The sequence below is a fragment of the Haliotis rubra genome, unplaced genomic scaffold (genome assembly GCF_003918875.1).
Source record: "Haliotis rubra isolate DU_JTF1 unplaced genomic scaffold, ASM391887v1 Scf490, whole genome shotgun sequence".
Classification (NCBI taxonomy): Eukaryota; Metazoa; Mollusca; class Gastropoda; order Lepetellida; family Haliotidae; genus Haliotis; species Haliotis rubra.
Genome location: NW_025767180.1, coordinates 508,368 through 526,280, shown reverse-complemented (window position 1 = coordinate 526,280; position 17,913 = coordinate 508,368). Strand labels below are relative to the sequence as shown.

The 17,913-nt window shown below is 45.2% G+C and overlaps 1 protein-coding gene across 1 annotated transcript in view; it reads left to right on the top strand.

The window, feature by feature from the left end:
* The window catches only part of LOC124291404 (glutathione hydrolase 1 proenzyme-like), a 55,001-nt gene that overhangs the window by 15,771 nt on the left and 21,317 nt on the right, over positions 1-17,913 (top strand). The window contains exons 2-5 of the mRNA XM_046728388.1: positions 166-307; positions 3,067-3,169; positions 3,613-3,764; positions 5,286-5,406. Coding sequence (XP_046584344.1) covers positions 166-307; positions 3,067-3,169; positions 3,613-3,764; positions 5,286-5,406 — 518 coding nt within the window. The remainder of the gene's footprint in view (positions 1-165; positions 308-3,066; positions 3,170-3,612; positions 3,765-5,285; positions 5,407-17,913) is intronic.

Here is a 17,913-nt window from a genome sequence, read left to right as displayed (position 1 = left end):
CCCGGATCTTCACGAGTCAGCCTTTGGGAAAACAGATTAATGTTGTCCATTTTATTGATGTATCATAAGTATATTTTCCACATTATTCACAGCTGCATTATTTTGAAACAGTGTGCACAAGGAAATCTATATTCTGGTAATGATTATGTAATTGTTGATGTACAGGAGACAAGGTTGGTCTCATCAATGATGATCCTCCGAAGCGGACGACGAAGAAGGAGTCGACAGACAGTGACAGTACCCGGGCAGAGTCCTCACCACTGCATAAAGGCAATGCAGGGGAAAACCAGGATGGGCAGAAGAGCACGTAAGTGATCAGTAGTAAGTGCACCATCTATTCCTGAAACAAAGAAGTTGACATCCATGAAAAATTCTCTTCCTCATGTGTATCACTTCTAAATGCCATTCAAAGCACATCTAGTTTGTCTTTTCTTCCAAACTAGTGTCAGAAATACAACCACTTAGGTCTGGAAACCCTGCCATCAGACAGTCTTGTGATACACATGATACACAACTCATTGTGTGATGTAGTGGAACAAATATATCATATGATGCTGAAAATTTACTGAACATGATTGTCTTATTTCCTGATATTGTAGGAGTTTATCGAGTAGGGGACAATATATGGCCCCAAATCTGGTGGGGCAGCCTAGTGGTTGAAGCGTCTGCTCATCACGCCGAAGACCAGGGTTCGATTCCTCATATGGGCACAATGTGTGAAGCCCATTTCTGGTGTCCCCTGCTGTGATATTGATGGAATATTGCTAAAAGTGGCGTAAAACCAAACCCACTCACTCACTCTAATCATGCTAGGTTGGTGGGGTAGTCTATTGGTTAAAGTGTTGGCTTGTCACACCAAAGACCCGGGTTCGATTCCCCACATGGGTGCAATGTGTGAAGCCCATTTCTGGTGTCCCCTGCTGTGATGTTGCTGGAATATTGCTAAAAGCGGCGTAAAACCATACTCACTACTCTAATCAGGCTAATGTTATGGCTCTTGTATAGAGGGAAAAGCTTACTTTAACATTACTGCAATGAATGCAGTCTTAAATCTAATGGTAAAATACATTTGGATTTATAATAATAACGACTTAAGTTAAAATCCCAATTTTGTGCAAAATATCAACTTTTCCCACTTTACCTGCCAAATGTACTTAGTTTAGAATCTTAGGTACCTGTGTGCTTTTATATTATGGAGGATTCTCTCTATGGCTTTCTGCTGTTGTTAAGGCAACTTCTCCTGGGGTCATCTGCCCTAGAATTCTCTCTATTTTCAAGGAATGTGTCCTAATATTTTTATCCTGTCTTGAACTATGCATTTATCCTTCTTCTTCAATTCATGTTTGGAAAGAGTTGTAAAACAAGGTTTCCAGCTTCAAAACCATGGTCACAACCCTAAACACGAGATCAAGTATCTGTGACAGCAACCTAACCTTTGATCAGTACATGATGGTACATGATCAGTAGGTCCCATGTCATCTCTCCTGTCCCCTCTGCTGTGGTCGCCCCACTTGAGTGATCTCTGCTAACATCGTTCTCTTTACAAGCCATCTCCGGACATCAATCGTAGTCTCTGGACACTCATCGTAGTGCACAGAGTGAAAGTCACTAGTATCTAGCATCCAGGTATCAATACTCGTGGGTGAACTGATGGATCAACTTACATCGACTGATCTACACAGATTAACTGATGGATCAACTTACATCGACTGATCTACACAGATCAACTGACTGACCAGCATCAGTCAATGATGCATCAGTGAACTGAGGAATCAACTTACATCGACTGATCTACACAGATCAACTGACTGACCAGCATCAGTCAATGATGCATCAGTGAACTGATGGATCAACTTACATCGACTGATCTACACAGATCAACTAACTGACCAGCATCAATGAAAGAGCCATCAATGGATTGACGTGACTTGATGGTTCGACATGACTGACTGATCAGTAAATGATGTATCAAAGTGGGATTGATCAAGCATCAATCGATCAACCATCAATGGATATATATGTACATCAAACAAGGAATCAACATACATTGACAGATCAACATACAGTGGAAACCTGATAAGTAAAATTTCAAGGGACTCGCCAAAATTGTTTACTTATCAGGTATTTTACTTATCCAAACTTATAAAAACCTGCAAATGACAACCATATGCATGTATATGTATGCATATGTAACAATGAACAACTTATCAGGGCTGGCCTCCAGTTGTCAGTGTATTGTCAACTGCTTGACGCCAGTGAGCTGTAAGTAGGATGTTTGTTTGACTGGATATTGACACGACTGTTCCTCCTGTCGGATTATGTGGTGATCGCTAATTTAGTTATCCAGTCTCTTTTGTTAAGTAATTTACTTCCAGGGACCGTGAGAAGACGTTTAGTTAAGAGGTATTGTTTACTTATCCGAGTTTAGTTAACCGGACTCTAATAGTGATAATTAATGAAGAAATTTGCCGGGACCAAAGAAAAGTGTTTACTTATCAGGTCTGTTTAGTTAAGTGGTCTTTACTTAGGCGGTTTCCACTATATATTGACAAACATTGATATCTCTCCTGTACTCCATACTTCATTGGATCACCACAAGTCAGTACTGAAAGGTGTCAGCCCTTGTTGAATCGACCCCTGTCGTTGGATCGACAGGAACACTAACCTCTCAGAGATAGACTTTAACACATAATTTTTAAAGCAAACTTTCAAGTGCTTTTCGAAATCTATAGATTGTAGAATTACCATCCACCTTCATATCTTAGTGTAGGTTGAATTGTTAATTCATTCTTTTAATTATGTTATCTGGGACAGAGAATAACCTCCTAACCACCTCAGAATCACTGTAGATCAGACCTCCCATGACTTCCCTGATATGTAACTAAGATGGTGACCAGGGTGGTTACCATTGTGGTCAATTGGATGTGTTTTTGAAGCTGGAAGCTTAGTTCTAGAATCATTTCCCACTCCTGGATTGAAAAAGGATAAAATGCATAGTTGACTAAAAACATATAAATGTACAATTTATTGTAATTTTTTTCAATTTTCCTATTTTGTATTTGACAGCCTACAGTCCTTCAGCCTGCGTGTGATCATCGTCTCCGCTATAGTGTTTGCCGTTGCTGTCACCGTCTCCCTCATCCTCACCATCTACCTCGGCCCACCACAGGTATGACCAACTCACTTATCTCAGCCTGTACCGTTACCATGCAGATCCGGGTTACAATTGGCCTTCAGTAACCCATGCTTGTCATAAGAAACGACTAAAAGAATCAGGTGGTCAGGCATGCTGACTTGTGTGACACATCTCATCATATCCCAGTTGCGTAGATCAATGCACATGTTGTTGATCACTGGATTGTGTGGTCCAGTCCCAATTATTTACAGATCACCGTCATATAGCTGGAATATTGCAGCATTAAAGAAACAACCAAACTTACTGTAATCACTGTAACATCACATTTGTGGTTGCAGTTTAATATAACAAATGTTTAATATGCCAATCACTCCAAACCCTTTCATTTGATGGGGATGAGTGTATGTATGGACATGTGATCTTGTCTGTTAGAATTGTACATGTGACATACATCCTACCTCTTTCATATGATCTAGATTGGTGAACACGCTGCTGTGGCCTCCGATGTTGGCGTCTGCTCAGATATGGGCCTGGTGATCCTCAAGAAGGGAGGTAATGCTGTTGATGCTGCTGTTACAACGCTGTTGTGTCTGGGCGTGGTCAACTCCCACAGCTCAGGGCTTGGAGGGTGAGTCACTAGACAAAGGCATGGATACTTGCAAGGGAGGTTAAGGATATGTTCAATGTCGGTTCAGCAAGTCCAAGAACCAATGGCAATATGCAGATCTGTGATTGTAGAAGTTGCAATTTCAGCTTCTGCGCAACATGTAGTCATTATTATGAAGTTCAAACTCATTTCTTTTACTCCTGTTGAATACCTCTCTGCTTGAAGATCTGATTAAACAAAACCAGCGTGAAGGCTTCATGCCTTAGATATCATTTCCTTATCTCAATAACAAACAAAAAGACCTCAGTTCGAATGTATATGGATTGTTAAGGCTTTGCCCTTATAGTACTTTTATGCAGTCTTGTAGTCCCTAAGCACCATGACACCTACACCCAAAAGAGAACACCTTTGGAAAATATTTGTGTTCTGTGTGTGTATTTTTTGCATTTTTATTAAAAATCTTAAGACTTCGGACTTTGGTGGTACAGAAATGAATCTGAAATGTCACAGGAATTCTTATTTCCGCAAAAAAGTCTAGCATCTTTAAGATTTCCTAGTCGAAGTTCTTCACACAGAGTCATACCATATGAGAGTTAAAGGTCTGATTTTAATGCGGTCTGATCATGATAATGCAGTGGGTCAAGGTCAAGGTCAATGTGGGGTTTGAGTTGCTACCATATCTGTATTATGGATGTAGACATGCAGTTGGTCAAGGTCAAGGCAGTTTGAATGTGAGTTTAACAATCTTGAGTTGCTACAATATCTGTATTATCAGGCCTACCAAAGAAAACTTTCCCACTGTGCAGAAAAACGCAGAAAAGCCCACATTAATCGTGGAAATAGCATACTGTGCATGGGCATTCTGATCCTGGCTTCTTTCCAATTTCCGAGCAACCGTGAATCGCCTCGCATATAAAAAGTATTAAATATGTCAAAATAGTTGCTGTCAATTGTTTCATACGAATGGAAAGTAAACTAAACAAGTATGCACACAAGTATCATAATGATAATGCCAAATAACACAACAGAAAAACTTAAAAAGGAATGTTACTTTTGTTCAGTCTGGAAAATGTCAACATGCGGTCAAGATTTCCTTTTCCATGTGCACATGCGCAAAATCGAAGTTGTGGGCTCCTCTTTTTATGATGCAGTGTTAGCGATTTAAAGTTGCCGTTTTAACTGTTTCAGTAGCGAGGTATTATGTTTATGTTGCTATTTCCACGATTAATGTGGGCTTTTCTGCGTTTTTCAGCACAGTGGGAAAGTTTTCTTTGGTAGGCCTGATTACGGAAAGAGACATTATCTGTCCAGAGTGAATTCAGTTTTGTAAGTCACGCCCTTTCATAATATTGCTGGCATTTCAGCAGAGTAAACGCATACATTTGAAACATGGATTTCAGTCTCAGGCATGGCTGTATTTTGAGCATGCTAAAAGAGAGACAGTGATCTAAGGATATTGTCTTATGTTTTGTATTTATTCATGTTTTTCACCACCTCTATATTGTTTTACCATAGTTACAGTTTTATTTGACTTAATTTCAGTGGTGGTTTTATGCTTGTATATGACCACAAGATAAAGCAGTCAACTGCCTATGACTTCCGTGAAACAGCACCCAGAGCAGCCAAAGATTCCCTCTTCCCGACAAGAGCATCAACAATGACGGTCAGTCCTGCATATGTGTCGTTTTACACTTCTGTTTGATCTCTGGTAGCTTTACAATGGTTCTGACTTTACTGTTTATAGGGGTGAAACGATATATTGCGGTATTAGTAGAACTGTGGTATTTATCTTCAGTTCGGTATATTGATATGAATTCAGTATTTTCGGTTTTCATACCATCATTTCTAGCAAGTCATAAAATGACATTCTTTTTTATATATTCCTCCTTGGGGTACTTATAAGCATTTAAATGTCCATTTAAAATCCCTACAACAGTTGTAACAATATTTGAATAAAAAATATTTACAAAACAAAAACTACGTTTTGTCTTGTGAGACTACCCTTACAGGGCCCTCCGGCCCCCTACAGCCAAGAGCAGGTAACTCTAGACCATAACCTCGTACCTCACTTTCCATGCTGTCGTTTCACTGGCAAGACGTGGGTCCACTTCGAAGAAGTTTAATTTCCTAAGCGACTATGAGTGTCTCAGAAACAGCTACTGTATGTATGGTTCTCTTTTTTCCCTGCATGGGCGATTTGGAGACTTGTTCTGAACATTTTCATTCATCTTTTTTGGTTGTAACTTGGTCCCTGTCGCTGTTAAACTCGGTGCGTGGTCAAGATGGCGGACAGGTCCCTTAAGCTAGCCTCACTGTTCATTGGCTTCCCATGTGGTTTTCAATGTTTCGTGTGGTTATAGTGTTTTTTATTTGTATGTTATTACATGTAGGGCGTTATTTCCGCTGCTAGCATTTTCTATCTTTACGCTACAGTCGTAATTGTTAGTTATGTTGCAGTGTGTCTTACTTGTTATTGTCAACTTCATGCTTACATTATCGCATTAGTTGTGGTCGCCCATGCGTGTTTTTTCATATATTTATGTATGTATGGGGTAGGTTACTGCACGGGTTTTTTACTTATTGCAGTTGTCCCGTTTGACTCATTAACTACTCTTTTTCAGGAACAGATGTCGTCTGTGAAATCCCTGATTGACACGGCGTTGTCTGGGTTCCGTAAGGAGCTCAGCGCGCCTGTCGTCGGGGGTGGATCAGATGCGTCTGGGGGAGTTAGCTGCGGCCCGAGCTCGGCTCGGAGCCTCGGAGCAGCAGCTTCCCCATCAGCTGGCTTCGTCCGTGGTGATAGTGTGCCTTCGGCGCCTTGTGGCGACCTAGCTTCAGGCTCAGGTTCGTCACAGGCGCCTGGCGCCGGCGATGCAGGGTTCTCCCTGTCTTCGCCTGGTGCCCTGACTGGCGGTCGCCTCGGCGCCGACCAGCTCGGGGACACCTCGGTGCCTGGCAGTCAGTCTGGGCTGCCCGGGAAACCTGTCGCGGCAGGTTCCTCTTGGGCACCTCGGCGCCCCGGTCTGGGTTCCACCCGGCAGGGCGACTCGTCCCTTCTGGCTCCTCTCGACCTTTTGAGCCCTTCATGTTCAGCCTCTGTGGTACCCTCGGCGGTCTCTCTTGAGTATGAGAGTACGGCAGCCGAGGATTGTACCGAGGTTGATATGGAGGAGGATGAAGGGAGGGAGGAGTTGGAGGTTGGAGTCCCGTACTCCTTTGGGTCATCCCTGCGGCAGGTTCGCAATAAGATCGCTGAAGTCCTGCCCCAGGTGGCTGTCCCCGTGCAGGCGCCCGATCCCGCTGAGTTTCTGCTCGGAGAGCGAGGCTTCAGCCCAGCCGGTCGCCGAGGTTCGCTCTCCGCATTTTGCCATCACTGGTGGTGAGGTGGTTAATCCTCTCCTTACTGGTGCCCGTACGCGGTTTGATTTACCCGACGTCGGCAAAAGGTACCAGTTGGGAGAGGATGCGCTATTTGAGCCGCCAGTGGTGGACGAATGTGTTTTCGCTTCCATTACTCTAGGGGGGTGGTCCACGTCTTCCCTGGCCTCGGCCAGGCAGGGCAGGCGGCTCCCCCCTTTTCCTAACAATGCGCCTACGCTGAGGTCTGCGTACCGGTCATTTGAGTTAAAAGTGGCCGTCCACTCAGCTTACCTGTCGGCGTTACAGGGTCAGCTGGTGGATCAGAGCGCTTGTGGTGCCGACTAGTCGGCGCCGGTGCTCGCGCATGAGCTAACGGGTGTTCATTCTCATCTGGCTCGGGACAGTATTCAGTGCTGCGCCAGCCAGATGATGGGTGCCGTTATGGGCTTGCGTCGGCTATGGTTATCTGTGGCGCGCTATTCGCCAGCCACGCAAAAGGCGCTCCTGTCTCTGCCTTACACAATGGGGTCCTCCCTGTTCCCTGGGGCATTGCAGGTTGTACGGGAGGCCGCGGAGGCTGTGTCTACCTTCAAAGACTCTAAGCCTTTGTTGGAACAGCCCTCCATTCCTTGCCAACGGCCTTCCCCTCTTACTGCCGCATATCCTTCTGCCCTGGAGTAAGAGAGCAAAAGGCAAGGGCAGGCCTGCTCAGTCGCAGCAGCCTTTTTGGGGCAGGGGGAAGCCAGCCCCGGAGACTTGCCGACTGTGGGGGTGCATTGCCTCATGCCAAACGTCCCTGTCGGCGGCCGGTTGTCCCTATTCCTTCGGGAGTGGGAGGCAGCCACCACAAATCCCTGGGTCCTGTCCACGCTCAGGGATGGCCATTTGCCACAGTGGAGGCGAGATCCACTGTCCTTCTCTGGGGTTCGGCACACTCCCGTGCCGACTTCCCGGGTGATGGCGGACGTACTCCGTGCCGAAGTTCAGTCCTTACTGGACAAGGCAGCCATCGAGGTGGTTCCTGTGGGTCAGCAAGGAGAGGGGTTTTATTCCACTTACTTCCTAGTGACCAAGAAGGACAGAGGGTTCAGACCCATTCTGAATCTCAGAGGGCTGAACAAGTTACTAGAGGTGCCGTCTTTCAGGATGGAGACACTCAGGTCAGTGATCTCCTCCGTCGAGACAGGGGATTGGCTTAGGTCAATCGATCTCAAAGACGCGTACCTCCATGTTCCAATGCACCCCGAGTTCAAGAAGTACCTCCGGTTCTCCTTCAACAGGACGTGCTACCAGTTTCGCGTGCTCCCCTTCGGCATCTCTACGGCGCCAAGGCTGTTCACCATACTTATGCTACTCCCAGCTCTCAGGGCAGGTGTTGTTACCCGTACCTGGACGATTGGCTTCTCAGGGCGTTAGGTCCTCAGTTAAGCAGTGCTTCCACACTGTGTGTGATGGATACTCTGGTGTCACTGGGCTGGATTATCAACCTCAAGAAATCAGACCTCGTTCCGACGCAGGATCTGGTATTCTTGGGGGCAAGATTCAACACGGAGCTGGGGATTGTTTCCCTCGCTCCGGACCGTATCGTCAAAGTCCAGAGGTCTGTGTTACAGTTTCTCCAGTCGCCCTATGCGTCGGCCCCAACATGGCTTCGGTTGCTGGGCAACATGGCGGCGACAGTTCCTCACTTGCAGTGGGAGACGGACGTCGGGAATTTGACACCTAGACACCCCGACACCTTCCCTCTCAGTTCAGACGGACGCCTCCCTCACAGGGGGGGGGGGGGTTGTGTGTGTGTGTGTGTCCTGGGCGAACACTCAGTCTCAGGCCTCTGGTCGGAGCGGGAAGTCAGCCTGCACATCAATGTGTTAGAACTGAGAGCAGTCCGCCGGGTGTTCGAGAGCTTTCGGGTGTTTGTTCAGGGCCGTGTGGTTCGTCTAGAGATGGACAATCAAACGGCCATGTCTTACATCCTCAAGCAAGGCGGCACAGTGTCTCGTCCACTCCTTCAGGAGGCGTGGCAGTTTCTACTCTGGTGCGATCAGTTCAACATTCGGGTTTTGCCTGTTTATCTCCGGGGTAGACAGCGTCACGTCGCGGATGCTCTCTCATGGCGTATACTAGCCCCACAGTGGCTGCTCTCGACCGGAGATATTCGGGATTATCTCCCAGTTGTTGAGGGTTGTTCCAGGTGGATCTGTTGGTTTTGGAGTGACGAACCAGATTCCTGTGTTTTGCTCTCGATTCGGATCGAGAGCTAATAACGGCATTTCAGCTAGATTGGACGGGCAGGGTACTGTGGGCATTCCCCCCGATACCACTGATTCCCAGGGTCCTGTCTCAGCTGACCGCACACCCAGCTCGGCTACTTGTGCTTCTTGCACCCCTTTGGTCTGCGCAAAGTTGGTTTCCGGTAATTCTCAGGTTTCTGGCTCGGCCTCCTGTTCTATTACCCTTTTGACCGGACCTCCTATCCCAGAGCGGGCCCACCACGAATCCCAGGATTCAGTGGGTGGCAATTGCTGTCGTTAGATCACGCCCGAAGCGAGGCGGAATTCCTGCACCAGTTGCAGACACAATTCTGGCTTCCCGGAGGGATTAAACAAACGTTCAATATGAGGATAGATGGGCCTGTTATTATTGGCTGGTGGTGTGTCAACAGGGGATTCTTGATCCCTTTTCTGCAGATTTAGTCTCTGTCTTAGAATTCCTCCAGTCTCGGTTGGATGCCGGTCTAGCGGCTTCAACTGTTCGAGGATATTCTATGGCTATTTCTGCGTTTCATATTCCTGTTGACGGTTCTCTCTTGGGGCAGCACCCTCTTGTGCAGCGTTTTTTAGCGGGCGTGGACAGAATCCGTCCGGTTGTCCGGCGGATTAGTCCCCCGTGGGACTTGCCAATCGTTCTTGATTTCACTATTTCACAATCTGTCGGCTCTTTCACTCCAGCTGTTAACGTGGAAGACGGCTTTTCTTGTGGCGGTAACTTCAGGCAGGCGGGTTGGCGATATTCACGCCATGTCGGCCGATCCCGCGCTCACTGTTTTTCATAAAGGCAGAGTTAGCATACGGCTGCCTGATACTTACCGTCCTAAGAAGGATAGTGCCTTTCATGTGACGGCGCCTATTGAGCTCCCGGCTTTCACTCAGCCTTCCCTGCCCGGTACCTCTCTACGACGTGCTCACATCTTAGATGTCCCTAAGACCCTTAAAGAGCAAGTGTACACGAAAATAAACCTTTTTGTCTTGCACTTTTTCATCATGAAAAATGTTTGTCAAGTAGTTTTATATCCAAACCCATACATATATCAGAAGTAACCAATTTATTTATTTTTCCTTATCCTGACTCATGCTCTTTTGCTTGTCTTCTTCTTCTTGCGAACATAGTGGAACACTTGTATCTCCTTATTTGAAGCTCCCTTCAAAATAAAATCACTAATTGGTACTCACCACGAGTTGCTCCCCTTTGTCTCCCCTGGCGGGAAAAGGTGTCGCCACCCTCTGGCCATGTGCTTCACTCTCTCCTTCTTCGCCCAGTGAGCAGGATGTGAGAACGCCTTGTGTCTCCTTACACACATATCCTTTGATAATCTCTTAGTTTTTACCTCTCATAGGTTACTATAGAGGTATAGCTAGTATCCTTTACTATTTGTATTGATTAATTATCATTATTTCTTACTGTTTATTCACGTGTATTACGTGATTGTTCAGCTAGCTTTACGTTCATGAAAATCTGTACGATTTGTAGATTACGTTTTCTGCCTCCGATCCACATGTAATATGCCCTAGTTGTTCTACGCCGTGTAATGCGTTTAATTCCGTTGCAGTTACTGCATTAATTTATCTCATTCTGCATTTAATAAATATCATCTTTGCGTCTTAAGGCGTGCATGCAGATAGATCACGCAAAACAAGGGCAAAACATGGCAGAGAGTCAGATATTCCTTCCAGTCAGCTGCTAGCGATCGACCCTCTCCCGTCTGGTGTTCTGCTAGAGACCCCTGCGGCAGAAGAGGGGACGCAGTCCGTTACCTCGAAGAAGCGACCGCCCTCCCCAGACATCCCGTCATTGCAGACTAAGTCTAAGAGGGCCTCATCGTTAGTCTCAGCGCAGATTGAGGACACCCAGGGCAGCGCCAGACTTCCAAAGGAAATCTACGAAGACAGCAAGAACTTTCTCAGCCGAGATCGTTCCAGCAGCAGTTGGTTGGGCCTCGATGATCAGCCGATAATCATCCCGACTTACGGCAGAAGAAGCGATCGGTGTCAGCGACTGTGACTTCTGCAGAGATCTCCATGCAGCCTGATGCCTCTACACGGCGTCAGGCGTCATTGATGTGAACCCCATCGCAGAAAAGACGCCGGCGACTTCCGTCTACAGATCATCCCAGAAGACATGATGCGGCGAATTATGAACATCATGGAGGACCACTACAAACTGCGCAAGCGAAGTCCGAGCCTTCGCCGAAGGCTCCAACGTAGACAGCACCCCAGAGGCACCCCGTCCAACGTAGCAGCCAAGACGATGTCACCTTCGCGAAGGAAGTCCCGCACCACCTTGACGAAGGACCTAGATGTACAGCCTTTCGCGAAGGCTCTTCACGGGCGGAGAGATCATCACCATCTTGATTTCATCTCTAGATATGGACTCAGACCATCAGACATCACGGAAGCCTTCAGCGAAGGTCATATCATCGATCCCCGGACCGACGCAAATGAAGCTTCAAGAGCATTCATGCGCTGAGGACATATGATTCCAGATCTTCATCGTCTAGAAGAACATCGAGGGACTGCCGAAGAGCTTCAGCGAAGCTATCAACATTCACCTCACAAGTCTCGAGAAGATCATCCCATAGACGATCTCCACTCCGTTCATCACCAGGTCGATCACCCATCAGATCTCCACATAGAAGCGGCGCACAAGTCAACTAGATCGCCACAAACCTCATCAGATATACAGACAGCTACACGCAGTCCCTAAGAGCATCTACAATTTATTAATGATGATGGTTTTGAGGATGATGGAGGAATCATATTTTCTGATGCAGAGATACGGTATTGGATGGTCAATAACCTAGATCTCACATCACCATCTAAAGGTGGCAATACAGCTCAGGCGTATTTGATGAAGGAAGATGATCCAGATGCAATCACTCTACCCCGATCGACCCGATTGCGGCAGTGCCACAGAATCTAGATGCAGCTTTCCAGAAAGCTATGAAAGTTCAGATACCACATCTGCCCAACTTTCAAGCCAAGAAGTTCTCCACGCGCCAACATGGACTCCTTCTACAAGGCCCAGGACATCGATGAGAACTATAAGATCATCAGCGATGTAAAGAACAAGATTTACAAGATGGATGATCGCAAGTTGGCTCATATAGAAACCATGACGAGGCATTATGTTCTTTGGGTTAAATAGATCTAGGACGATCAATGAGACTCTTATTACTAGATTCGGATCCACGACGGAAGATGATAGAATGATTTATTCTGCCTTACTTATGCAAAAAGAAAGATCAGCAGTTTTAACGGATCATCTTACATCTGTTTCAGCAGCACTGACCTTAGCTCGTCGTCAAGGCCTCCTGCGCCTCCTGTAATTGGGGAGAACTTTACAGCCCCACTTTATACAGCCCCGTGGTCGACAACAGCCATCTTTGACGGAGAAATCGACAAAGGTCGCCAAGGAAGTCTCTAAGGATCCCAGGAAGTCCTTATGATTAGATCGATGGACACACTAGCCAGCGTCATTCGTCAGACTTCACAAAGATACTCAGGCAGATCTAAGTTCACGGGCCTACAAAGAGCAAGAGACAGGAAGATAGCCAGCTCTAGAGGTAAAGATTCTTTTCAATTAGCCCATATGGCAACTATAGAGGAGGATCAGGAAGAGGCAGGACACCCAGAGGTTCCCGCAATTATAGGCGCTGCTGAAACACAGGTTCGAACGACTGGAGTCTTCCACCCCAGCCGTTCCAGTACAACCAGCTCAAGTGGGTGGACGCCTCCAACTACACTGGGAAAACTGGGGAATACTGCAAGACCCTTACGTCTCCAACATTATTCAACACGGTTTGTCAGATCCCTCTACAGGCCAAGCCTCCGCTGACAATCAAACCCCCAAGTTCGTTTACAAGCGCAACAACTACCAAAGATAAAAGAGGCTGTTTCATCACTCCTATCCAAACAGGCCATAGAAGTAATAGATCAAGCAAAACGTCGAACCAGGTTTCTACTCCCCAGTTTTCCTAGTTCCCAAGAAAAACTCCACGGGAGAAATACAGACTCATCTACAACATGAGCTTTTTCAACAAGAACTATCTACGCCAAACCACCGAAGTTTCGCGATGATACATTTACCTCAGTTACGCCAGATGATTCGTCCTATGGACTACATGGGCAGCATAGATCTACAGGATGCCTACTTGCACATCCCCATTCATCCCGATTCCAGGAAATACCTACGATTTACTCTAGAAGGGCTACATTACCAGTGGAAAGTACTCCCATTCGGAATATCATCAGCCCCCTGGCTATTCACGAGGATAACGAAACCGATTATCAAATTTCTACATCGTCAAGGGCTACGCAGTGCGTTTTACCTCGACGACGGGATACAAGTAGATCAAGATCCACTGCGTCTCAAACTACAGTTAAATTACATCATAAAGCTACTAACACAACTAGGTTGGTTAGTAAACTTACGCAAGTCGGACCTAGTACCATCGCAAGACCTACAGTTCCTAGGTATTCGATTCATCACAAATCGCAACCGTATTATGGTACCAGAAGACCGTTGGCTCAAGATACAACAGACCATTCCACCAGCTCTACTCTCTCCGTTACCACTCAGCGCAATGGCAGAGCCTACTAGGTCTTCTCACATCAGCCCAAGACATGACTGTCACAGGCAGATTACAGTTACGTCCCCTACAGGTCCTCATCAACGACATCTCAGCGATGTACAACCATTCAGTCTACCGAAACATCTCAGACCACATCTACTATGGTGGACCAAGAAATCGAATGTCATAGCGAAGGGATTTGTTTAGCAGAGCAGGAATACAAAACCCATCTGTATGTAGGCCGCTGTCACTCCAAGGTTGGGGAGCTCATCTCACCAACCACACGATATCAGGGTTATGGAATCAGCAAGAATGCAAACTCCATATAAACAGTCTAGAAATGAAAGCTGTAATCAACGCCATTCTACATTGGAGCACATTTCTACAAAATGCCGCCTAATGATCCATACAGACAATTCGACAGTGGCGTTCTACATAAACAAGCAAGGCTCAACGAGATCGATGAACCTTTTGAACCTAAGCTTTCAACTGTTCGATTTAATACAAGATCTAAATCTACATGTCAGAGCAGTGCACATTCCGAGCCAGAAATATACTAGCAGACGCTCTCTCGGCCTCATCTACCATCACCGACAGAGTGGATGATCAACAGGAAATTTTTGCACAGATAATCAAGCAATTAGGAGCGCCGGCTAATAGACCTATTCGCCACGCCGATTCAACAATCAGCTACCGACATTCGGTGTCACCAGTCCCAGACCCCCAAGCTTGGGCAACGGACGGCTCTAAGTCTATCATGGAAGGCCTCAATGCGACGCTGCTTTCCGCCCAGCAATAATACCCCAAGTATTACAGAAAATCAGACAAACACAGAGCCTACAACTCACTTTGGTCGCCGCCCTACTGGCCGGCCAGAACGCGTGGTTTCCATACTAATTCAAGAAATCGGTCAACCAACACTGGAGCTACCCAAGCCGCCAAACCTGTTAATTCATCCCTCACACCAAACAAGTGCACGGAAACCCAGCAATGTTCCAACTACACGTATGGACTGTATACAAATGTGTTTAAACAAGAGAGGATATTCTGCCAGGGCGGCAAAAGCAGTCACGCTTTGCCTTACGCTACTCAACTCGAACTTTGTACGACGACAAGTGGCACAGTTTCAAAAATTATGCAACAAAGAAAGGGTTTACAGCAAGAGAGGCTTCACAACCTCAAGTGGCAGACTATTTGTGTTACCTACGCCAAAACAAACATTTAAAAGGTTCAACGATATCAACATATCTTGCGGCTTTAGCTCTGTAATCACCATGAGAACGGGTGTCAAGTTGACAAGATCTCCAGAGTTACTGGCCTTTACTCACGAGCTTTCGATTGGAGGACCAAAGCGGAAGTTCCACTTCCAGCTTGGGATCTGAATGTAGTGTTACAACACCTCACGAGTGAGGTCTATGAACCTTGGAATCGACAAACTTTGAATTTCTCTCACAGAAAACATTGTTTCTGCTATCGCTAGCCACAGCAGCAAGAATGTCTGAAATTCACGCTCTGGATTACGAGGGATACAGTTTGATGACAATCATAACACAGCACACCTCGGGGATTAAGATGGGATTTCATTGCAAAAAATCAACTGCCAGGTCAACCAGACAGATTATTCCACATCCCGCTATCCTCTATTCTCGGATCACAAGATACACAAGACCTATCACTGTGTCCGTAAGAGCTAAAAGTTTATTTTCACTGACGATCCAAAACAAGGAGAAGATTTCTCAAACGTTTATTCATCCCCTTAAGCCCACTTAATCAAACAGAAGTGTCACGGACCACAATATCTATTTGGATAAGGACTGTCATTCTCCGTGCCTACAAGGCAGCAGGCTTGGACCCACCAACAGCATCAAATCCACATGAGATCAGGGCACTGGCCTCTACCCTCAGCCTCTACACGGTAACTGTTCCTTGAACACGATTATGGAAGGATGCTATTGGAAATCTAACATGGTATTTGCTAATCACTACCTAAGAGACATCACTACAGAAGATGTCTCTGGCATTCACCATTTCGGACCACTGGTCTCGGCTCAGCAACTGACAGTCCCTCGTGGCGTTAAAATATTATCCTCACAAGATTAATATATACTTTATACATACTCATCTAGCTTATAACTCTACACGGAGTTTTAGGGCTATGTATATATGTTCAGCTTAAGTATTCAACCTTAAGCATATACTTGGATATAGTCATTTCAATTGCCTCTATCAGAGTCACCTATATATATATATATATAATTTATATGTATTGTTCAATATATTCATAATGTAATTCCCCTTTAATGGCTTTATATAACCTATGGTTTCTTTATACAGAAACATCCTAAATCTAAGCCTTCATGAAGTTCCCGTGAGGAGGATATTACAGTATATCTATACAAAATCACTAATTATAAATCAAAGTATTCTGTTACCCACCTCCGTTCCGTGAGGATGCTACAAACAAGAGAGCATGAGTCAGGATAAGGAAAAATATGTAATTTTTAGAGTAAAATTGATATTTTATACTTATCCTGACTCATGAGGTTAGCCCTCCCATCCTCCCCACATAACACTTTGGATTTCCCTGTAAATTCAAGTGTTGGGCTCGCTAAATCAGGAGAGAGTGGAGCACATGGCCAGAGGGTGGCGACACCTTTTCCCGCCAGGGGAGACAAAGGGGAGCAACTCGTGGTGAGTACCAATTAGTGATTTTATTTTGAAGGGAGCTTCAAATAAGGAGATACAAGTGTTCCACTATGTTCGCAAGAAGAAGAAGACAAGCAAAAGAGCATGAGTCAGGATAAGTATAAAATATCAATTTTACTCTAAAAATTACATTTTGCGTTATATCAATTCATATTTTCAACATTTACCGAGAGTTCTGTGTCCACAATAAACACACCATGGCTTATGTCCCTTGGAAATGACGTCATTGGTGCCCAAATGATAAACGAATGACATCGTTAGACCTTATTAGACCCATTTCACGTGGTGCAGGTATAGGTGCGGTTTTTGTGTCTCGATGCGCAGGCTACTGTTTTAATCCACCTGTTGCCTGGCCGTCAGCTGGCTATGTCATCAGTTCTACACTGTAATTACGTTGCATTTTGAAAAAATGTATACATTGTACTAAATGTGTTACCACGTAACCAAATTGTATAACATTCAACCAGTGTTGGTCGCCTTTTCAACGGTATCTTTTTTCACAAAAACTAAAATGTGCACTACATCTAGCTTGCCATCGGCGAATGTGCCGGCATTCTACGTTTGTTACTAAAATTACAATATGTCCCTCCTCTTCCACTTTCACTTTGATATCGATACCATATCCATCCACATATCACGAAAATAAATGCAATTTGCACTTTTGAACTCTGTTTGAAATTCGTTTTTGTATATCATCCGCTCATTGTAGATCAAATATACTGAAAATTACATGCATCGTAAATCTCGCCAGTTTTGACACATTACTACATCACCATTCACTGCTTTTATGTGTCTTAATTCAAATGTCAAATTTACTGGGAAAATTGAATTTAAAAGAAAAGACCTATCATTGTGATCAGCGGTAGTTTTGTTGTTGTGTGATCAAATCACTAATGCTCGTTCTGAAACATTGTAGATGAACCGAGAATCGCTGAGAATATTTTGGAAAATACGCTTGCAAACACAATTAATTTTCAATACATTTTACAGAGTGTTTATAAAATCACGCCACATGTATGTCGGCTATATTTAAGCCCATAAAACCAATTGTATATAGTTCAACACCATCTTCCTGACACGAATCCCTGAATTTTTCATACAGTTCAAAATAAACTGACAAATGGACTTTGTCACCAATTCTAAGTGTTTCAGTGAAATCAAACGAAATATATCAGATGCCGCGCTGGGAAAGGACCACTTGTTTGAAATGTAAACAAAGCCAATCTCAGATTTTACACTGTGTATCCGGTCCCCTAC